Source organism: Artemia franciscana, chromosome 2 (assembly GCF_032884065.1).
Source record: "Artemia franciscana chromosome 2, ASM3288406v1, whole genome shotgun sequence".
Classification (NCBI taxonomy): domain Eukaryota; kingdom Metazoa; phylum Arthropoda; class Branchiopoda; order Anostraca; family Artemiidae; genus Artemia; species Artemia franciscana.
The window spans coordinates 14,681,335-14,706,412 of record NC_088864.1 but is presented as its reverse complement, the minus strand read 5'-3'; the positions used below and the strand labels follow the sequence as shown (position 1 = coordinate 14,706,412).

The 25,078-nt window shown below is 34.3% G+C and overlaps 1 protein-coding gene across 1 annotated transcript in view; it reads right to left on the bottom strand.

The window, feature by feature from the left end:
• The window catches only part of LOC136034463 (liprin-beta-1-like), a 164,053-nt gene that overhangs the window by 69,856 nt on the left and 69,119 nt on the right, over positions 1 to 25,078 (bottom strand). The window contains exons 8-10 of the mRNA XM_065715654.1: positions 16,010 to 16,205; positions 8,947 to 9,085; positions 5,378 to 5,500 (exon numbers count right to left, since the gene is read on the bottom strand). Coding sequence (XP_065571726.1) covers positions 5,378 to 5,500; positions 8,947 to 9,085; positions 16,010 to 16,205 — 458 coding nt within the window. The remainder of the gene's footprint in view (positions 1 to 5,377; positions 5,501 to 8,946; positions 9,086 to 16,009; positions 16,206 to 25,078) is intronic.

Below are 25,078 nucleotides of genomic sequence, written 5' to 3'. Positions count from 1 at the left end.
CCAGTAAACATAAAAAACACTAACAGTACGGTGCATACCATGCCCCCCCCCCTCTGGAGGGACAGTCATAAGCTTATAATGACGTTTCTTATAAAATATTACATATCTGGAATTAAATCAAAACATGCTTTTGCTCTAAATTACAAAAACAGAATTTAAAATAAATAATCATGTCAAACCTAAACATAACAGATACTGACATAGATGAATAAATCAATCTTAAAACGAGTAAAGACTAAATTGAAAATTCTAATCAAACTGAAAAGGAACCGCTGCAACCATGCCAATGGGCAACTTCCATAATTTATAACCCTACCCCCGGGGGTGTGGAGGTTAAGTCATCACTGGAGGCATGGTTATTAGACTTTCAGACTATTTTGAAGAAGTTGGCCAGTTCAAATTTACCTTAAAATCCAATAACATTATTTATAAAATGTATGTATTTTGTAATTTAAAAAAATCTCTTTAAATGCTTGTATTTAAAATATATGTATTAATGTTTTTTTTAAATTAATTTAAAAAACAAAATGTTAAGAAGACTAGGTCACTAAGGTTAAGTGAAGATGAAAAGGTGACGTTGGGTAACGAAAAGATTGATCAGGTGGGCAGCTTCACTTACCTTGGTAGTATTATTAGTAAAGATGGTGGGAGCAGTAAAGATGTTAAAAGTAGAATAGCTAAGGCTCAGGGTATTTGTCACAGTTAAAAAAAAAGTGTGGAAGAATAGGAAGATAAGTCTGCAAACTAAGATTAGAATATTGGAAGGAACAGTGATGATAGTGGCTTTGAAGCATGGGCGCTCCGAAAAGCGGATGAATATTTACTAGATGTTTTCAAGAGAAATTGCCTACGGACTGTTCTGGATACCCGGATGACTGATCGTATTTCAAACTGTAGGCTGTGCAAAAAATGTGGTTCAATCCCGCTATCTAGGGCTATAGTGAAAGAAAGGTTGAGATGGCTAGGGCACGTTCTGCAGATGAAGGATGACAGATTGCCGAAGATTGTCCTTTTCGGACAACCGTCTAGGGCTAAACGGAAAGCAAAACATCCTCGTCTGGGGTGGGAGGATGTCCTAAAGTAAGATTTAAAGGAAATGAGAACTTCTTGGGAGTGTGTAAAGAGGGAGGCTCTGAATAGATTGGGATGGAGGAGAAGTGTGCGCAGCTGTGCTGGCCTCAGGTGGCTTGGTGCTGCTGTGAGTTGTTAGTAGTAGTATTATAAAATATATGTCGCAAAGGGAAGTCAGAATCTATAATTGTAATTTTGAGTCGGTAAATGCCTTCAGTTAGAAGCCAGCAGACTGGGTTTTTCAGTCCAAAATAAGGAAGTTCCTAGAAGCTCTATCTTGTTTTGTTGTTGTAACTCGGACATTCATATTCTAGGAACGAATCAAGCAGATATTTATGGCTAGTTTCAGAAGTCTTTCAGATGTTGCAAATGCTTCATCTGATATTCTTACAAAAAGCATTGATCGCCTCCCTAAAATAGTTACCGTGGAGATTATTGCTGCTGCTCATGTTGTTTTTTTGGCAATAAAAGTCTCGCTTCTCCTTCTTGTTTGATTGTTTGGAGAAGCTAATGCATATTCTCAATGCCATTCCGGGCCCTTTGGAAACTGGGAGCAAAATTCGGATCTTTATATATTCTTCCACATTTTCCTTATTTCTGCCTCATTCTTTGCCTTCACTTATTCTTGTCTATTACATGCCTTTATTCATCCATGTATGCATCTGTGTGTCCTTATAAATCAGAATTTAAAAAATTTGAGCTATTTTATCGTCTAAAAGGCGGATTACTTAAATCTTAGGCACATATAGCATATAAATGCGATTAAATTTGATGGCCTTTACCTCAATTACCGAGACGAGTTCACTTTACCTCGGAATTGCTGGCTTTACCAAGACAAGAGTAACACGCATAGCCAACTAGACAAATTAAAGTTGAATCAAACGTAGGAAAATCAGACAAGAAAAATAGATCATTATTAGCTTAGTCTTTTGCTTACTATTATCCCATTATTATTTAGTTCAAAACCCATTGCGGTAAATGTTGCAGAGAACGAAATACAAAAGAAAACAAACCGAATTCATATCAAATAAATAGAAATAGATATGAGAGACGACTTGAGAAATAAATAGAAAGATACGAGACAGACGAAAAATAAATAGAAACTATACTTAAATAATAACAAACAATAATAAACTGTAGTCATATTACATTTAAACCCCCTACTCAGCTATACACGACGTACCATAGCAAAAGGTTCACGATTTTCCTACAATATTTCTCATTGGATGACGTTTAATACGGCCGCTATACTTGAGGGCGAGGAGCTGAATATTTTTCATGTTTTTCCGTTAGAAAATTTACGATTTAATATTTTAAGCGGTTCAGTTTTTCAGGGATGATTATCATTGTCAAAGCATTGTTATGCAAATATTACACTTAATTATAGCCTGTTCAGGTTTAATACAGGGGATTATCCAGGGAGCAAGGAGCTGAAGATTTGTCATGAAAAAAAAAAAAATGAAATATATGATTCATATGCAGGAAACAAAGGTGAATATCCAGGGACAAGGAGCGAAAGATTATTCCTTCCTTTTCTTACTTTTATATATATGGTTACAGGGAATACAGGGGAATACCCACGGACAAGGAGATGAACATGTTCCCTTTTTTTATTATTTTCATGTATATGATTTATATACAAGGGAATTTCCAGGACAAGGAGCTAAAGAATTTTTTTTTTAGTATTTTCATATACATGATTCCTTTTTTTCTTTTTGCCTAATAAGTTACATAATTTCCTCTCGCAAGATAATTCTACTTAACATTGAAAGTGGGGGAGGGTAGCTCTCTTCAACACTCTAAAAATTGCCCTTTACTTGATGACCCCGAATTTTCTATTTAGTTCTATATTTTCTACTGTATGGCACGTTCGGAGAGACCTTCCCCCCCACGGGATGACGAAGCAAAAATATAAACATACATCTGTGACCATCTTTCTTGGAAAGTAAAATCCATAAAATTCCACATTTTTGTTGATACCCTTTGAGATCTCTTTTCAGAGCTGCCAGACTGAATTTCATTTTGCAAATTAAACGTAAAAAATAGCTAGTTTCCTAGATCGAGGGCTCATATAATCATATTCAAGCATTTTTCGATCAATCCAAACAAATACCAGGGAGATTTAAAATAGGGTTAATAATCGGTATCTGGACGAACTTCTCTGACATTTTAAAGATAGTAGCAGAGGCAAGTGAATGAAACTTTCGCTAATTAAATTTATATAATATATATATATATATATATATATATATATATATATATATATATATATATATATATATATATATATATATATATATATATATATAATAATATAATTTCTATAATAAAAATTTCTTAAAGACTTATTTTAGTTTCAAATTTAATCTCTTAACAGTTCATTTTTTTTCATTTCAACTAAAAGTTAGCTCAAACACATAGCCTAAAATATTGGAAATTTTTATAAAAGTCCAATTTTCACCAAAAAAGCCCTTAAATTCTGTTTTTCCCTTTAACAGACATATAAAACTTTGATACCGAGGTCATCCTCCTATGTAATCGCTCTTAAAGCTGCTGGGAACATCATTTATGAATTTTTGAAATTTTGACAAAATATATAAAGTGCAATAAACAAAGAAGTAAGTCGGAACACAGCCACAAATAATCAGGGCTGCCAATTTTTTTTTAAGGAGTGTGTCATATTTTTTCCGAAAATGTGCTTTTTGTGTCATTTCAGATTCCATAATGTGTCACAAAATGTGTCATATTTTTTTGCTACAAGTGGTATCATATTTAATTGTAAAATCTTTATTTAGAGTTTTGAATATGTAATCTTTTCCAAATCAGTTCAAAAAGGAGTAAACTTAACCTTATCCTATTATCTTTGGATCTCGACCTTTTTGTGACGTCATGAAAGAAATAGAAATATTCGATTAAATTAATGTTACACACTATGAATTTGTGTCTGGGCGGCCAACGAGGCAATTTTACATTTATAAAAGTTTTAGGGACAATCAATTCTGATAGCAAATTGAAATTAGACTTTTCGTATGACGTCGTAATCGTAATCGGCTCTATACGTAATCGGCATTATTGGCTAAGCTTTTTATTAACTCAATATGTAAGCCATTCAACCAGCTTCAATCTAGTATTTTTGTCATATTTTTTGGTGCCTTTTTAGGCCAGATGGATTAATCTGAAGGAAAGATATCTCTGGAAATTTGTAATCTTGTCCGAGGTTGGATACCCCTCCTATACTCCTAAAAATGAGAGTTGCTGCTTATGCACACAGCTTTGGTAAACTGCATGCTGTCTAATTTTTACTATTAAGTACGTACCAGTTGGCTACATCAAATACTCAATCAAGAAGCCAATTAAGTTCATATATTCAGCGTGCATTTTGATTTGAAATTTCCGCCTATGGCTGTTTTTTTCGCGTGGTTTAAATTTTAAATACGGTTATGTTATCTTTCCTGTATTCTGCACTGTTTGTGTACTACTGCCACCGTTAGGCAGCGCTATTCCCTTCCATTAATTTGTATCTTTTCTGGAGGTAGAAAATTGAAATTTTAATTTTCTTTTATTACCATTTAAAAATCAAGACTAGGATGACAAAAATGTGTCATTTTTTTAAAATGTGTCATTTTTGTCGATTGTGTCATTTTTTATTGAAAAATGTGTCATTTTCGTCGATTGTGTCATCATTTCGTCTGAATGTGTCATTGTGTCACGAACATCAAATTGTGTCATTTTGACACAAAATGTGTCAATTTGGCAGCCATGCAAATAATGCTTGTCAGTGCTAAATAGACATACAACAAGATATCTGCTGGTGAAATGGGATCTTGCTGGTAAATGGTCCGTTGCCTTCCCTTACCTTAATGGTTTGGACATAACCTTATGTAAACTACTGTATATCAAAATAAAATCTCAATATTCAAATGCCTGGCCGTAATAGTACGAATTATTTAAAGTCACATTCCTCCAAATAAAAATTTAAAACAGAAATCCAAAAACATATTTATGAAACACCTTTAATAGACATCTTATGAAAACATCTTTTACGAAAACGAGTTTTCAAGACTGTTTTACCACTTTAACGTATGTCATATATTTTCTTTGTCAACTATTTTGTCGTACATGTATTTTGTTGTATACATTTTGTCACTGTCATCTACGTTTATCACGTGATCTACTTTATAAAAGGTGAAGAGTTTCAAATATATTTTTATTTTTATCGACAGTAAGCTTCAATAGGTCCTTTTGAGTCGCAGCAATTTCATTCTTTGAAGTCAAGTAAAATAAAAGACAAGTTATAAGTACTCACTCTATAAATGTTGGTCGATTGTCTGGCACCCAGCCAAGACGAGGCCCTGCAGTAGCCCTTACACCACCACGTTTAAAATTGTTCTCTGGCTCGTCAAAGGCACTACTATTGCTTCTTCGCATTCTAAAAGATAGTTTTCGCATGAGAGGAAAAAACTATTTACAATGACACAGAGGAGAAATTAACTATTACTACATACTAAAATTCACTGCAGCACCAAGACACTTGAGTCCAACACACCTACGCACGCTACTCCTCCATCCCAATATATTCAAAACCTCTTTCTTTACATACTCCAAAGAAGTTACCATTTCTATTAAATCTTTCCTTACGACATCCTCCCACCCCATTCGGGCAATTAAGAAATTAAGAGGAGGAATTAGGAGAGGAGAAAAAACGAAAATTAGTCCATCAGAGCAATACAAACAAACTAAATGAAATGCTTGCTCTTACATATCTTTGATTTTTAGTCTTTTTCACTAAAGAAAACGGAAGCAAAAAAAAAGAAAGTAGATAAAAAAGCGGTTCTTTTTAGAATTTTTTTTTTTTATTGTTTTTTCTTCCTAATGAAAATACAAAAAAAGATTTTTTTTTTTTTTTTAAATCCAGGTAGAAAGGCCCACTCGAATTGATATTGAAAGTTCTATTGGATTTTGAAAGTAGCAAGAAAGATTGGTCTTTTCTGGTACAAATGCACAGGAAGAATTTAGAGCAGAAAAAAAAAAAGAAAACAAAAAAGAAGTCCGCTAGAGCAACATCAAGTAGATTGGGGCTTGAAACTTCTACAATAAGGTTCTCTGACACGCTGAATCTGATGGTGTGATTTTCGTTAAAATCGTATGACTTTTAGGGGGTGTTTCCCCCTATTTTCTAAAATCAAATTTTCTCACCCATCTTTAATTGTTAGTTTTTGACACAAGTAAAAGAAAAGAAAGTAAAAAAGAGTAAAATAAACGTAAAAAAAGAAAAATGACAGTAGAAAAAGAGAGGGTGGAAAAACAGAAGAAAGAAACTATTTCGGAGCACAAACAGAAAAACAACAGGCAGCTTAAACGAAACGTTCTTACCCATCTTTATTTGTCATCATGTTATTTTAAATCTAAAGCCCCCTTCCCTCAATTGGATATTAAGATACTTTTCTGATAAATGAAAAAAAGCACCACCACTATATGCAGAAACGACTCTTAAGTTGAAGATGTCTTTTTTTTTTATTTTAATAAAAGTAACGACGGAGGAAAATCAAGACGTAGAAAGAACTGAAAGCAAAGTTCCTAATGACTAGAATAGAGTTACACTTAGCTTGAAATAAAACTTTATAATTAACTTTAAAATAAAATAAAAACTTTATAATTTTACCATGCCCTTGAAAAACAGCTCAGCTGGTTGAATCTTGATACTGTATTTCTCAAGGATTTTCATTCCAAAATCTGTTCCAAAAACTCTAAATGTTGATCCCAGGTAATACCTATTTCGTATTTCCCATTTCTATCTCACTGCTTGTTTTCTCTTATTTCAAATCAGTTATTAGTTTTTCATTATAGCAATTTTCTAATTCAGGTCTTATAATGCGTTTCCCTTTCTCAGTACGTTAGGAATTCTCAATTCCTTTCCGTTAGAATTGTATAAAATTTCATTTATTATATTAATACTTTTTGATTTACTATTTTCAACATTTGCTTTTTTTATGTCGTTGACATTTTTATATCTATCCTTTAGAATGAAATTTGAAATCAATTTAAATTTCGCATAGGCTTTAATTTCACTTTTCTCTTGGCATAAAAAAGAAGACAAAACCTTATCCACAGATCACCCACATATATTGTTTTCCAAACCCCCTTCAACTCCTTTTAAAATGAGCACCAACACTATGAAGCTACTAAAACTCAAGACTGAACTTCCTTGTTCACTTTAAAAAAAAAAAATATTTCGATCCAAAAGGACTTATTCCTAATTATAATCATTTTCTAACTTCATACGAATTACAGGTTTACAGGTAGCGAGAACAAGTAGCCAAACTCCAGTTCGGGTTATAATTTCTGTTTACTAAGTTTTATTTATTCATTTATATTAGTAACTTTTGTATGTTTGTTTTCTATGATTGCTTGTTTAGTTTCCGTTCGTTTTGGGTTCCATTCATTGTTCTATGTTAATTTATGATCATTTTGAGTTTGATTTGTTATAAAAATTTATTTCTGCTGATCTCCAGTGTACTATGGCCTTTGCTTTTCTCTGGAAAAGTTCCTTATCGGGAAGTTTTTTGACTAATTAGTATTAATAGGGATGAATTCTGCCTCCAAATGAAAATTCAAGACTGAACTTCCTTGTTCATTTTTTCAAAGAAATATTTCGGTCCAGAAGGACTTATTCCTAATTATAATTATTTTCTAACTCTAGTGATTAGTTGTAATTCATAAGCTGTTTTAGTTTTTCCTGCTAATGGAATACATCAGCTTGCTAGACTGTGTTCTATTACTAGGTTATGTACTACTGGGCTATGGTGGACTCGATTTCCCATGCTAGACTATGTTCCATTACTGGATTATTATGAAATCAATCACCTTGCTAGACTATGTTCTATCAGTGGGCTATGAACTACATTGCCTATGTTCTATTACTGGGCTATGGTGGAATCAATCACCTTATTAGACTCTGTTCTATTGCTGGGCTAGGTAGAACCATCTTGTTAGGCTATGTTCATTAGAAACTGACTAAATTCATCGTGACCAGTATCACCCCTTGCGGGGTTTGAATCACTTTAAATCACTAGAATCACTTTAATTTTAACATGTCATTTTTGTAATTATTTTTAAATAGAAAAGTAAGATAAGAGTGAGATTATAGAATAGTAAGATTGCTTAGTAAGTAACTGGAAAATAAAATTGCCTACGGATTGTTTTGGGCACCCGATTAATGGCCGTATCTCACACAATAAGGTAAATTTTTTTTTACACAGTAATTTTTTTAACTTTAGTCAAATTCTATCCCAGTTTTTTTTATTTATTTTCTCCCCCTCTCCTCTCAATGGTACAAGCTTCTTTACTTTCCAAAAACAGCTGAATGTTTGCACACGACATACACTTAACAACGAACAAATAAAAAAAAAAATAATCACCAATTCAAAAAAGAAACTTTACATGACTTTTCTTAAAACTTTTGACTTTTTAATGCTATAAATTTCAGCAGTTAATACCCAACAAATTCGATTCTTGGGGTACTTAGATCTTAGATCCTCCCGTGCCTGACGAGGCAACCAAGCACTACCCTTCTGAGAAATATGTATCGATATACTTTTGGCACACGCATCAATTTAAATGAAATAAAAGAAAACATGGGACATACAAGGCTGTACATTTTTAAGGCAAGTTCACCTAAAATCATAACGTTTACGGTGGTACCTGACTACAAATATTTCGCAACTATTTTTTTCGCTGAAAAATCCCTCTGTCCGCCTTATATTCTCTTCCTCAAATTATACCCTATATGAAGATTCATGCGATTTAATTTTTTTTTCAGGATTGGGTATAAAAAGACTAAACTAAAGGACAGATTCGTAACCCATCCTTCTTTACCTTCCAAATAATTTTTTTATCCCTTTGTTTTTACCAACACTTCCGTTCGGTGAAAGATTCGGGGTCGTCAAACTGTCAGGACTAAGGGGGCTGAGCTCCCCAGGTGCTCTGTCGTTGCCATCGTCTCGTTCAGTTTCAGCTGGAATACAATACAACTCATAAAAATATTTCAATACCATGGTTTATCAAGCAAATAGTAAAAAAAGAGAGAATACAATCATTGCTAAAAAAGAAGCTTATTGGTCATTATAAATCAGCTTAAATTGTTTTACACACACACAATGAAGGTTTTATAGCAGGAGCACTAGTTCTTAAAGTCTACAAAAAGAGTAGGGGGCGTATGCTTTGGCCTAAAATGATTATGCTAAGGGACATTCAAAAAATAGGTGGAATCTAACAACAAGGTAATAGCATCCGTTTTCTGGAACTCTGAAAGAGTTGTATTGAAGACTTTATAGAAAGTTGAAAACTGTCCCAGAGACTTATTATCTAGAAGTTTTGAGGAAACTTGGAGCAGAATAAGCCAAAAAAAAAAAAAAAAAAAAAAAAAAACGTTCAGGAAAGTTCCATCGTGGAGCTCTCTTCCATCAAAACAGCGCTCCAACATCTTCTTCACGTGTTCAAAAGTAGGTTTGAGAAAATCTCGGTTTATATTACTGCGACACCTATCTCATAACCCAGATTTAGCCCCATCTGACCTTTTTTTATTCTTAAAATTCAAAGAATAACTCAAGTCGTTCATTTAATAGCATTAATGAAGAAAAGGAAGCAACAAAAAGATGGCTCATAAAGTGGTCTTTAAATTTCTTCGAAAACGGTCTGAATAGAAGGAAATGGCGCCGGTATAAGTCCACCAGCCTTGATGGAGGTTTCGTTGAAAAGTTGTGTAAAAATTTTATTTTAATAGAAAATTTGATAATAATAATAACAAAAAATCCACTTTTTTATAGTACCCTTTGTATTTATTTAATTAGTATTTTCCAAGGTTTTCCTGACATTCCCAAAGGAACAGGAATCGTACAATAGAAGAAACTATTCCCCGTGAAAAAAAAATGAACACAGCCAACGTCATCTAGCTTCACTGAGAAAGGTAACAACGAAAAACCTAAACAAAAATACTCTCTGTTCCTTTTTCATTTTGCTTGACGTTGGAAAGAAGATAAAAGAACCACTTTGCCAAAAAGGGCACAAAGAGTATACGTGGGTGATTTTTTTTTTACTTTGTTCTACAAATTGACCTTGTGTTTGGGTTTCATCCCTGTTTCTTTTCTTTTTCAGATAAATGATGTGTTTTCGTTTCCGTAATTACATTTGCTTAGATTTGCCTATAGCACAATTTTCAATGATATATTAAAGTATCGTTGCTAAGCTATAGTGGTTTTCCAATAAGCAATCTTTCAAGCTAAATTCTATTTTTTGTCTTCCTGATCCGGGCCATTGAAAGATAATATTATTCAAAAGAAGCCAGGAATTTGAACTTTAACATAGCGGATTGGCCAGGGCCAATCTAAGGTCCACCCCTACCAAAAGTGATGGGACAATAGTTTCTTAGATCACATTGCTTTTCCATTTAAAGAATTTAAAAGAGAGAAAAACGGGGACAATTAAAATGATACAGTGGGAAAAAAACAAAAAAACAAAAAACAACAAACTTTGAATAATAAAAATCAGAATATCTCGACTCAACGTCCTGGAGCCGTTATAAACGAAAAAAAAAGTTGGTTAAATTAAACGCAACATATAAAGAAAAAGACAAACAGAAAACACAAAAAAACTACAAAAAAGCAAACAAATAAACAAAACTCGGGCTATGACCAGGAGTTCTATGTAAATTCTTTCATATAAATATACTACTACTACTAGCAAATCACTGCAGCACCAAACCGCCTGAGGCCAACACAGCTACACACGCTCCTTCTCCATCCCAATCTATTCAATGTCTTCCTCTTTACACCCTCCCAGGAGGTTCCCATTTCCTTAAAGTCTTTCTTTATGACAACCTTCCACCACAACAGCGAACGACCTGCTTTCCCTTTAGCCCTAGACGGTTGGGCGAAAAGGACAACCTTCGGCAATCTGTCATCCTTCATCTGCAGAATGTGCCCTAGCCACCTCAACCTTTCTGTCATTATAGCCATAGAGAGCGGGATTGAACAACACTTTTCGTACAGCCTACTGTTTGAAAAACGGTCGGTCAACCGGATACCCAGAACAATCCGTAGGGAATTTCTCTGAAAATATCTAGCAAATCTTCATCCGCATTTCTGAGCGCCCATACTTCAAAGCCATGTTTGATCAGTATCATCACTGTAGCTTCCAATATTCTAATCTTGGTTTGAAAACTTACCTTCCAAACTTTTCTAACTGCGAAAATACACCCTGAGCCTTGGCTCCCAAGAAGTTATGATGTTGGTAGACTCCAGGATGATATTTGAGAAAAACTTTCCAGGAACAGTTGAATACTAAACTGTAGAGTTTAAAATTTGACAATATAGAAGATGGACGGAATAATTCTAGAAAAACAATTTTTTAAGTTGCTGATGGTGTCTTAAGGAAGGAAATTAGTAATGCAGGTAAGAATATTGGTGGAAAATCTTTATATTTAATAGAGAGGAGAAGCGGCTTGTACAAGAACTATCTGAGTGATTGATCGAGTAAAAACAAGAGGAATGTAAAGAAAGTGGAAAAAACACTAAAATGTGAACTAAGGAGGTGTGAAGTGGAGGCCATGGATAATACTGCCGAGGATCAGGAAGATGCAGCTAGAAGGCATACTAGTAAAATGTTATACTGGCATGTTAACATATCGAGAGGGAGTGGTCAGTCTGGACTTGCCCACGTTAAAGAAAGGAAAGGGGCCACAATTAGTGAGAAGGAAAGAATTAAACAGAGATGGGCAGAACAAATTTTGAGAATGTGCTAAAAGGATATCGAGTTGCAGGAAAAGCTATGGACGTGAGAAAGTTTGTGATACCTTGGATATGGTGGAAGATTGTTCTCTGAGGAAGAATTAGCGATAGTACTAAAAGGATACAAAAATAATAATGCCCCAGGTGGTGATACTGTGGTAAATGAGTTTTTTAAATATGGTGACTCTGAGGATAGAAATAAGTTACTGGAGAATATGAATATGATTTTTTAAAAAGAGGAGGTACCTAGCGATTTTAAGAAAACCCTAATTAAACCACTGTATAAGAAAGGTAATAAGAGTAAGTATGGTAATTATCGAGGCATTACCCTAGTCTCTGTAGGTAGCAAATTGCTTAGTAACGATACTTAGACTAAGACATGCTGTAGACAAAGCGATAAGAGAAGAACAGTGCGGTTTTAGAAAGGGTAGAGGATGTTGCGATCAAATTTTCACTCTGAGGTTAATAATTGAGAAGTGCGTGAGTTTTCAAACACCTTTGGTCCTCAGTTTTATAGATTATGAGAAAACGTTTGATTCTATAGATAGAAGAGCTTTGCCAAAGGTCTTATCCTCGTAGGGCACACCAGACAAATACATTAAAGTGATTAGTGCTATGTAAGAGAATAACACTGCTGCAGTTATGGTGGGAAATGGTGTTAGCAGCTGGTTTCGTATTAAATCCGGAGTTAAGCAAGGTTGTGTTCTCTTTGTATGGATCTTTGTATCATCATGGACTTTGTATTAGGGAGCACAAGAAAGACAATGGGAGACCACGGAATCAAATGGGGAGGAAAAACTTTCCTGGACTTAGATTGTGCTGATGGTTTATACATCCTAGATGAAAGTGTCAGCAAAATGAATGAAATGTTTAGAGGTTTTACGAGTTCAGGGTGCTAGAGAGGTGACGTTGGGTAACGAAAGGATTGATCAGGTGTATAGCTTTACTTACCTTGGTAGTCTTATTAGAATAAAGACGGTGGAAGCAGCGAATATGTTAAAAGCAGCATAGCCGAGACTTAGGGTGTTTCTTCACAGTTGAAAAGAGTTTGGAAGAATAGGAAGATAAGTGTGTAGACCAAGATTAGAATATTGGAAGTTATAGTGATGATAGTGGTTGCATATGGTTCTGAAGCAGAACATAATTTGCGCTTTACTGAAAAAAAAACAAAAACAACAGCAAACAAACAAATAACCATGGATTGTCAGTTTAACTCACATATACTGATATTTATTCCTTAAAGTTTTGCTAAAATTTTATTTATGAAAGTAAAAAAAGTGAAAAAATTTAAAATGTATTTTTTTTTCAGTAAATCTCAAATTATGTTCTGGTCTTGAGAAGGCATGGGGGTTGTCAGCCCTACTCATGTTAATTTCTGCTCATTTTCAGTTTGAGTCGGCTATATATTGTAATTTCTGTTCGTTTTGAGTTTCATTTATTTGTTGATAGTGATTTATGGTAGTTTTACGCTTGGAAGATTATTTGACTTTATTTCTGCTCATTTTTGGCTAAATAGAGCTCTTTACTTTTCTTTGAAAAACTTGCTTTGTAGAAAAAGTTTTATAAATTAATTTCTGTTCATTTTTTATTCACAAAGTCTTTTTCATGGAAAAGAATAATATTTAATATCTTTTCAGTTTTTTCTATAAGAATCCATAGTTTGGGTTGATATTTGTATGTTGGAGAAACTTTTTCTACAATTTTTAACTCCTGAAATTGACCTGAAAAATAAAACTTAATATCATATCCAAAAGATTAAATCTATGCTCCGTGACAACCTGGATACACTTACACTCTTTTTATTTATTTAAATTGTAAGAGTAGAAGTAGTAATAGCAGTAGCCTCAATAGTTTCAACTTAATACCCCCAGTTGTTCTCGATATACTGCTGAGGTGTCTTATTGGCAACCATAAACACAATGCCTTTTGATGTAGTTAAAAGCAAGATTTAGTTTTAAAGCATAATGGACTATTGGATAATCGTGGGAGGTTAACATAACCAGACATAATTTCTGGACCTTTCTACTATGCTGCACAAAATTGTTGTCTCAAAATTTTGACTGGATGCGTTTGGAAAATGAATGGGCTTGAGAGAAAGGCGGCTTGCCCCCCCCTAATATTTTTTTACTCTATAAAAGGGCACTAGACATTTTAATTTTTAATCAAATTAGCTCCTTTACAAGTTCCAATGATATTTCTAGTAATCATAATGGTGCTACCTATGATATTGCTTATATGCTGTTTTGAAAACCTACATGTATACAATTTTTCTGTTTAACTGAAACTCCTCCTAAACAGTCACTAAAAGTTTCACCTTGATACCTTTATACTTAAAAGTTTCACAAAAATACGACTTGGGGGGGGTATGTTGCTGTAGGGTGACATTCAAAGAAAAATTCAAAAGCCGTTCTAATATATATTAACTGTCTAGGATAGTTTAATACCTTTATTGACAAAGCCTTTCATCAGAGAAATTAAATTTTTTTTGTCTCTTATTATCATATATGCAAAATTGCTATTAACAATAATATCTATTTCGCGTTCACTTTCCCGTTGAAGACCCGAAAGGCCTTCTAAGCCTTTCTTCTAAAAATGAAATAAATTTAAATAAACTAGGCCAGAGCTCTTCATTTCGAGCTTGTAAATAAAGAACGAAAAACTTATAAAAATCATTTGAAAAATAGATTTTTCAAATTTTTTTTCATAAAGGAAAATGTAAAAAAAAACTCTTTTTGTCTTTTTTTTCTCTTCATCAGCCCAGAGTATTTTTTCCTTTTTTGTTGTAACAGACAGCGTTATTTAGTTGATGCTCTTGCTAGTACTATGAACCTTGAATCTTTACTTACAGACAATAATCCACAGTTAATTTAAAGTTTAAAACATGTCTTGTTTTCACCCAAGACGTCCTGTTTCTTTCTCTCTTTTTCTGCTATGTGGTATTTGGTAAAACTGTTCTTAGAATTAAGCTTTGTACATTCTGTTAGAAAACGATGGTGACTTTCTTCCCCTGAAAAAATTTCCCAATAGAGATCAACCATGCTCATAGACTACCAAGACTACCATAGACTACCCATAGACTACCTCTTTGCTCAACCTTCTCAATAGTCTCAATTCAAAATACAACAAAGCAACGGAAAAAGTAGGGGAAAAGAATATTTAGGCCATAAGTCACCCCTGACTTAAAGTTTATATAATTTAGATAAGCTTGGGTTCCACTCCTTAAGAGGGAAGGGGGCTGTAAAATCCAGCTTGCCGTTTTTTAGGCCACATTCCAATCTTGTGATTGAAATCTTTTGATCACCCTTGTCAGCCAACTGCCTAGAGCCAAAGGAAAATAGGTCGTCCCCTAGTGTGGTGGGGGATGTCATAAAGAAATATTTAGGGGAAATTGGAACTTCTTGGGAGCGTAAAGAGGGAGGCTTTGTATAGATTTGGATGGAGAGGAGCGTGCATAGCTGTGTTGGCCTCAGGCGGCCTGGTGCTTCAGTGAGTTGTTAGTAGCAGTAGTATTTCAGTATTTTACAAGGGATAATTTCTCCTGAAAGGCAAATGAAGACAAACTGTAAATATTTACAAAACCTGAACTGAAAATTGACAGCGTACTTAACTTTGTCGTTTCTCACATTTTAGCCTGACTATTAATGCTTCTGATTATGTTGTTATTGGAAAACCATCGATTAATACCCTAGACTGATTAAAATAGATAAATCGATAGATTTAATTAAAGAATGTATACAAACTAGGCAAAAGGTTAGATACACTCTGACGAATCTGCGAACACAAATGAATGTGAAACCGAACACTTACTTAGTGTTAGCACAAAATTCAAGATACGGTTAAAATTTTTCATGATACATGCATACAGACATTTTCAATCTTTTTGGATTCTTTTTAATTATCCATTTATTAAAATCTTATGTCAGCTTTATTATCAATTTACTAGGCCCGTAATCGAAGGGAAGGTTTCGGTTTGATCAATCTCAGAGAAATTTAATTCCTATGTACACCTATTCATTTAAGGCCTGGCGAAATATAGACAGGTTAAAACTTCAGAAGCAAACAACATACTACCATGAAATCCACCCACATCACAAGCTTACAAAGCATCCAAACTATTTTTCAAGGGGACATGCATATATACAAAAGACCATCACCTAAATTTGGGGCTGAGCAGCTCCGTTTATCGACGGATTTAAAGAAATTTAGCCCTTTACCAAATACAACTCCTCGTTTCGGCGTCTGCAGCCTACTTCCGTCCCTACTGCTAGTTGGCGAAAGACTTGTTCGAGGCAGCGTACCACTCATATTTGGAGAAAGGTCGATACGCCTGAACGTACTTGCTGGAGGAGTCTAAAAAAAAAAAGATCTATAATATTTGTCAACGCTGCTTATTGAGTACGTGGCCGAATAGCAAAGGGAAAAGAAACTTAAAAATTTTAGCATAAATCTAATAGTATTTAAAACTACCAGCGCTAGTAATATTCTCTATGAAAAAAGCAGGGGCGTAATTTGCTATGGGGCAGGGGGGCAACTGCCCCTACCAGACCTCAGTTTGCCATCCCGGCTGAAATATAGTTTCTTTAAAAATCCTGTTAAAACTAAAATAAGCCTGCATAATTCAAGTATCAACAGAAACAGATCAGTTTTCATCAGCTTATATTTACCTTTATAGTACTTTTATAGCACTATTTAGTACCTTTATAGTACCAAATGGCTCATTTTTTTAAGTTTTCACAGCCATCTTCACCTGATTTGGGAAAATTGGTTCCAACTCCCCCCTCCACGATTTTGACGAAATCAAGCCACTGTAAAAAAAACAGCTAGTGGTAAAAAATAATAATCAAATATTTAGTGGTGAAAAAGCGTTATTTCATTGTTATATATGGTATTACTGGTATTACTATGGTATTACTTATTGTTATGGCATTACTGTAATTTACATCTGCATCTCGCAAATGAATGTATTGTTCAGAGCGGAGCTTGGTCTGATTCAGACGGATAAATAGCATACGTTCTGATTCAATCTTTGCATACATATCAACGATGTATTGGTGAAACTATGTATTGGCCTTTTTTCACGTTGTTCTTGTGATTCCTCGGCACACTTTCTTTTGGTAATTTCTCTTTGAGCCGCGAGCCTGTTTTCACGTTGTTCTTGTGATTCCTCGGCACGATTTTTTTTGGTCATTCCTCTTTGAGCCGCGAGCCTGTTTTCACGTTGTTCTTGTGGTTCCTCGGCACGATTTTTTGGAAATTTATTTTTGAGACGCAAGCCTGTTTTACGCTGTTCTTGTGATTCCTCGGCACGCTTTCTTTTCTTACTTTCTCTATTAGCCGCAAGCCTTTAGGCGTTAACTCTTTGAGCAGCTTCCTCAGCTGTTTCTTCTGCCATTGTAGGATTTATACTAAAATTTCTCTTTGAATTAACTCTTTGAGCAGCTTCCTCGGCTGATTCTTTTGCCATTGTAGGATTTATGCTAAAATTTCTCTTTGAATCGCCCCCTTATATACTTATAATGACGTCACATACAAAGTCATATACAAATGACGTTGTAATATATATATTTATATATACATTATAACGTCATATAATGACGTTATAATAACGTCATATGCGTACAAACAAACAAACATACAACTTATTTATATATATATATATATATATATATATATATATATATATATATATATATATATATATATATATATATATATAAATATAGATTAAATCTAAAAAACAAGTTTTTCAACTTAAAGTAAGGAGGAACATTAAAACTTAAAACGAACCAAAAATATTACGTATAAAAGGGGGGTTGACCCTTTCTCAACACCTCCCTCTTCCCGTTAAAGTTTAAAATCTGTCCCAATTGTGTAAGAACGGCTCCCGAAACACATGAGTCGTTAAATTAGAACAATAAGAGACTTTTTTAGGAGTACAAAAGACTTTAAGAGCCAGGTTTGAAGAGGGGGAAGCGAACAGAGTCATAGTCTCTGTTCGTTTTAATGCTATTCCTTACTTTCAGTTGGAGAATTTAATCTCAATATTGAGGCAATAAACATCAGAGACTCTGAATAGCCCCAAAAGTATAGAAATTGGTTGAAAATAATAGGAAAGTCGTTTATTCCGGAAAGATAATATCCAACACGACACGTAGTAGGTCTCAGAATCATCAACTTTAATGATAAAAATATTTCACATGTCTAATTTATATATAGTAACTAACGTGATACAAAAGTGACGCCACCTTAGTAATTTGCAAGATGCATTTTTAAGCCAGCCAATCAGATCATTTAAGTTCTTCTTTATAATCGTCTATGTGAGTCCCCATGAAACTGCCTTGTAAACCTATCTTCTTCAGTGTATGCTAACGCAAAAATCAATCCTTATAACCATATTGCTCCCACTCTAAAGTTTCTATAGCACCTTTGTCAGATATATCATCCTCTATATGTCCTTAATACATCATTTCTACTCACAAGACGAAGTTTAATGGATTTTTCAAAATTTGGCTATAGGTTCGAGTTGTGTTTACTTGTTTCCAGCAAGCTCATTTAGCTTGTTTAAAAACAACTTGTCGAAATGCTTGGCTGCTCTTCTGGCATAAGTAACACTCCAGGAATCAGGAACAACATCGCATCCCCAGTAAGCATGAAACATTGATAGCTCCATTGAAACGCTGATAGCTTTGTCTATCGTGTAACATGCTTGGTAAGTAATGTATTTATCTTTATCACCGCAGCGCATAATCCTCTCTAACGGTCCAAAAGAAGATGTGGTTACTCGGTCAAGCACAACTCCATTTTCTACAACAAGGGGATCATTTTTATCAACATAAATTTTATCTACATCCTTTTTATCTGTTGGCATCTCCCAATATTTCCGTTTTGAAAGTCTTAAACTTCCACCCTTCAATTCCTTCAAAAAAATGTTAGATATCTGTTTTACCTTAGCACCGAGAAATTTTATATCCTGTTCAGAGACATCGTCTTCTCCTGACGTAGTTCCTCCAAACATCATATTCACACGATTTATGTAAAAAGAGCTATGGCTTTTAAATAGCAATTTTTATGTGACAGACAAATAATAAAGAATTTCAATCATACTTTTTTAGTTTTCTACGAATCAACAATTTAGACACCAAAATCTGAAGCCCCAAACCATGAAAATATTTTGATCCTGTCAACTTTTTGTATTAAAAAATGATTAAAAAATTATCTGCGCCAGGGAAAAATAATAACGACATTTGTCATTCGACTCGGTCAATAATGTTAGATTAAAGATAATGACGTACATCTTCAATAAGCTGTTAAAAAAATAAGAACCAATTGAAGCTCATCAGGGATGGAATTCACACAAGACTAGTTAATCTCTGCTAGAAGACAAGTTAAAATTAGTTCTCTATTTCGTCAACATCCCCGGTAGTTTCAAAATATTTGTCTTAAACATACATAAAAATAGAATAAAATGATAGAACAGCAAATTATTTTTCTTTAAGCAAATATTCCATATTTTTTACGTAGAGTTTGATTTTATTGAATGGACTTGACAGCAGAAGCTGTACAATTTTTTATTCTTTCGTAAATTATACATGTCAGATACAGGAAAAACCCTTAGTCTTTTTCTCAGAAAAAATTCTATAAAACGAACCACATTGCTATAACTTTTCTGTCATCACAAGTAACTTTTAAAAGTTAAAAACCAGATATATATATATATATATATATATATATATATATATATATATATATATATATATATATATATATATATATATATATATATATATATATATATATATATATATATATATATATATATATATATATATATATATATATATATATATATATGTGATTAAAAAGAATGAAGTAAATTAAGTTGACGTAGTGTATGTTAGGGGGTTAAGGAGGATTTTGATAAGAAGATGCTATATGCTTACTACTACTACTGCTTCGACTACTACTACTAATACCACTACTAGGGCTGAAGGTATAAAAGAGAAATCTTCAGGAAATGTTGAGGGGTATGGCGTACGGAGGCTGTCAAAAGGCCGTATCAGAAGTATTTCGAAAACGGCTTAAAGTACTAGGTTCAAACTTTCAGGGTAAGTTGTGGGGTATGTTGAACTAATAACGATGCATTTTTTGCATACACATTGGCATTTGACCTGCGTAGCTGGGCAACACGTATACACGGCGTTAATTTTTAACTGCGTAAAACTTGTGGATATACAATATTCTTCGCTGTCCCATTGTCTATGCATATAAATAGATCCTCCGGTTTACCGACTCAAGAACATGCAACATATAATTGTCCATGGGAAACACAATCCGTATTAAGATCTATACAGCATTTTTCTAATGATTGCCCTTTTTGCCCTAATGATTGTCATTTTTTTAATACTTGCCTTTTCTATACAGCTTTGCTGATGGTGATTGCAAATGGTAATCGAATTGGGAATTGCAATCCTTTAAATTGAAAAGACAGATCCAGTCGAATCATGGGAATGCAAGGAATAAGAACAGCCTCACCCTCAGAAGGCCCTGTCAAGATTGTTGCCTCTATTATGTTTACATTGTTTGTTGTTTTTTTTTTTTTACGGCAAGTCGCGTGCCATTGCACAGCTTTGGTGGGTTAGTCTTTCGCAACAGTATTATTGGTACGCCTAGAAATCCCCTGGAGATCCAGGGAATTTAAAAATCATGATGGATAGTTGACCGCTTCATTTGATTCCAGAACTGTGTCGACTGACTTGTAAATGACTGCCTGGTCTCGAATCTTAGTCAGAATAAAATTGTTGATTTCGTGGACGTCTATGTTCTTGGCTGCCAGAATCGCTCGTTCACTTAGCCATTTATGATTTTTATAATTTGTTAGAAGAATTCGAAATACCTTTTAAACCAAATCATTTTTTGACGTCACTAAATTACAGAATTCGGGAGGCAGTTGTATACGTCCTGAAACTGAGTCAACTGGGAACTTTCCGCTTCCAATTGCCAGCAATTGATCTGAGAATGTTTCAGCAGAGCGATCTTTTGCAATCGAACAAGCATATTTATAGTTAATTTTAATGTCTTTACGTGTACCCATAAATTAGAATTTTTAAGGCAAGTATTCATTTCGTCTGCAGGTGTCGATCTAGGAATAACAGGTAATGTTTCCCTGAAATCTCCTGCAAGCACTATTAATGTGCTGCCAAAGGATTTTGAATTTCCTCGCAAATCTTGCAATGATTGGTCAAGAGCCTTGAGCAATTTTTTATGTGCCATTGTGCACTCGTCCCAAACAATAAGTTTGCATTGCTGCAATACTTCACACATCCCAGATGATTTGGAAATGTTGCACGTGGGAGTTTCTGTAGAATGCATATTCAGAGGCAATTTCAAAGCAAAATGAGCAGTTCTTTCACCAAGCAGCAACGTTGCGGCTATTCCGGACGACGCAAGGGTTAACGCTATGTCATTTTTGGATGGAATTGATGACGTAAATCGGACATTCCTAATCTGGCCCTTTCTCTTTGAGCCGCAGGCCTGGTTTTGCGTTGCTCTGGTGTTTCCTCCTGGTGTTCCCTTTTTGGTGACATTGTAGGATAATTATACACGCATTGCTTTTGTAATACAATGAAACGCCTTCTTTTTTTAATATCTTCATCAGCCGCAAGCCTGGTTTCGCGTTGCGATCATGACGTCATTTACAGATTTTAACTTTTTTAGTTTTTTCCTTTTTTAGTTTTTTTGACGTCATATTGAATATGACGTCATATATAGTTATTTTTTAGTTTTTTCTTTTTCTTCTGTTTTAGTTTTTTTTTGGTTTTTTCTTTTTTTTCTTTTTAAGTTTTTCTTTTTTTAGTTTTTTACCTAGTCTAGGTTTTTAGTTTTTTTCTTTTTAGTTTTTTTTTAGTTTTTCCTTTTTTTATTTTTTATTTTTTTCTTTTCTAGTTTTTTTTTATTTTCTTCTATTTTTAGTTTATTTTTAGTTTCTTCTTTTTTTCTTTTTTTTCTTTTTACCTTTTTTAATTTAATCCTTTTTTTCTTTTTTCTTTTAGTCTTTTTTTATTTTTTTAGTTTTTTCTTTTTCTTTAGTTTTTGTCTTTTTGTCCTTTTTTTTAGTTTTTTTTTAGTTTTTCCTTATTTTTAGTTTTTTTCTTTTTTGTTTTTTATTTATTTTTTTTTATTATTTTTATTTTTTCATTTTTTAGTTTTCTTTAAGTTTTTTTTCAGTTTTTTTAATAGAAAATAGTTTTTAATTCTTTTAAGTTTTTTTTAGTTTTTTTATATATTGAAGTCATACTTAGTGACAGACACACGGACAGTACATTTTTATTTATATAGAAGATTGAGAGTGCAGATATATACAGACTTTAACGATGGCTTTAATTAGTGAATATAAAATCTTGATGGAATTTGTTTTACCTTGACTATGGATTGGTTGTGACTTTGTTTTGGACCTAGACTATTTTTGAGCTGGGCTAAGCGAATATGATAATGTTTGCATAGTCAGCTATGCTTAATTTTATCCAATCAAACGTTGGGTCGGATAATCATTATGAAGTTATCACTAGACATGCAGTGGAGTTTTTTCTTAAGAATATTCTCAAAGATACTAAAGTTGATTTATGGGCAGAAATACCCTATGAACGTAACAGCACTAAGAAGAGAAGGTGGGCATGCCTCCTTTTGGCATCTGAAAGACATAATTGATTTGCTTCAGAAGTGTGGAAATGAGGTTGCTGATGTACGTAATTATTTTATCTAGTGAGGTGCCTGTCGTTCCTGCTGTTGCTTATCACAAACTTGCTTCCGAAATTTGTGTTCTGGATTGTACCGTTACCTTTACCAAAGAAAAGGTAATAGCTTATGAGTAAAATTTTTCGTCAATTCCCATTCCCTATGATAGTCCCAGCGTTGCCAACAGCCAAAGAAAAATTGCCAACAGCCAAAGCATATTGTCAAAGGGAAACAAATGTGCCATTAGTAATGCTTCGTGTCGCTGACGGTGCTATATCTCGGTGAATGGATCCTCGTTAGGTAAAAACACATCTTAAAACCACAACGACGTCTTTTTTTCCCTCCTTAATGATGAAACATTCTTTGTCCTTTGAGATAGTAGGTCCATAGAATTTTTAAATGCTTCTGGTATCGTCGTTGTTGCGAACTCAGATTCGACCAGGAAACATGATAACCTCATTTTAGAAGTATAGAAATGAGGTTGCTGACGTAGGTAATTATTTCATCTAATGAAGCGCCTGTTGCTTATCACAAACTTGCTTCCGAAATTTGTGTTCTGGATTGTACCCTTAGCTTCACCAAAGAAAACACAACAGCTTATGAGTTAAATTTTTTGTCACTTCCATTTCTCTATGATAGTCCAAGCGTTGCCACCAGCTGAAGAAAAAAGAATCCAGGGCAAGCGTATTGTCAAAGGGAACCAAATGTGCCACTAGTAACCCTTCGCGTCACTGGCGGTGCTACCTCTAGGTGAATGAATCCTCGTTAGGTAAAAACACATCTTAAAACCACAACGACGTCTTTTTTCGCCTCCCTAATGATGAAAGATTCTTTGTCCTTTGAGATAGCAGGTCCATGGAATTTTTCAATGCTTATGGTGTTGTCGTTGTTGTGAACTCAGATTCGACCAGGAAACATGACTTTTGAAACATGACAACTTTATTTCAGAAGTATGGATATTTTTGCTGACGTACGTAATTATTTCATCTAGTCAGGCACCTATCGTTCCTGCTGTTGCTTATCACAAACTTGGTGTGAAATGCCAGACCCATGGAATTTTTCAACGCATCTAGTGTTGTCTCCGTTGCGAACTCAGATTCGACCAGTAAACATGAAACCTGAAACCTAAAATTTTTAAACCTGAAACGCACTCATTATTTCAGCACCGCATCTGTGTCACCAAGAGTAGCCACTTGACCATAAAAATACGTCTGCTCTTTCTAGTTGCGTCCGACTGACTGAGGCGCTTCTCACAGCCTAAGACTTTTTTTCACACTCGAGAGCTTAAGTTTAACTTCTTTTTCCCTTGTAAACCGGGCGTTTCCTTTTTCACTAGTCACCCGATTTTGCTGAACGATAAACTCAGTTCGGAGTTCAGTTTAACTTCAGGTTTTGCTGTTAAGCTCTTTTTCGCTAGATCAGAATGCGAAATCCACTCGCAATTCCTGAGGTAAACTAGTAAAAACGAATTCTCCATAGTCGTTAAAAATAACAAAATGAAAATCTAAACCACGAAAGCAAAAACGTAAGCAATCAGATTTCAAGGGACATCAACAATTATTTTATATGCACTACAAATAACAATAAACAAAATAACAGCAGCACAGACTAGCCTTAACATTGAAAGACATAAGACTTAAAACAAAACCAAAAATAAAAATTCACCATAGATAAAAAAAGAAGATTTTTTTGCTGCCCCCTGATGCTCACTTCTGGCACCGGACACGCTTAATCAGTCAATTAGGGTCACTGAACTCGCGAGGGCAGGGATACAGTGATTCACTCTAATGAGGGCCAATATCGTGTCTGGATCCAAATTTTTACTCAGGGGTAATTTATTCAACCTTAAAAGCAAAAATGGTTTTTCTGCTGCTGCAGAGGGATGTGGTAGAGACAAAAGAATCTGCATGAAGCTTGTAAGCGCACTGACCACGGGGTTGTCATCAACGTCAGGGTACTTGCCAAGCATGCACCAAAACGCCCCTAGTTCTTATCTGATCAATCGCCAAGCGAATTGCGGATAACTCAAATTTCTACCCAGTTCTGAATATTTTCATTCAGCAATACCTTAGAAATAACGTACTCCAGCCAAATCAAAAGCTTGACACCAGAATCAACCCTTCTGATGATTTCTACGCACAATCTCTGATAAAACATGACACGCTAATGTTTGCCGGAGACTAGCTTCCGACCGAAATCAGTTTCCTAACTACTTTCATTACAGAGCACCTGGAACTTTAGTCCAAAGTAGGCCTTTTTATATGATATGAAATTGGTGACAGGCCATACATTAATTACAAGGGGGTATTTTTGTTCACGACTTCCTCTTTGACAAAAATCTGCATAAAAAAATTTCCTATACAGTTTTGCACAGTTTCGTAAGAATCAAGTGAACTCTAAGGCTTTTGTTTTCGAATTCTAGGGATGCTAACATTAATATCTAACCCCAAAACAAGTAACGCAGTCAAAGTTTAAAAACTCAAAGTCCATGG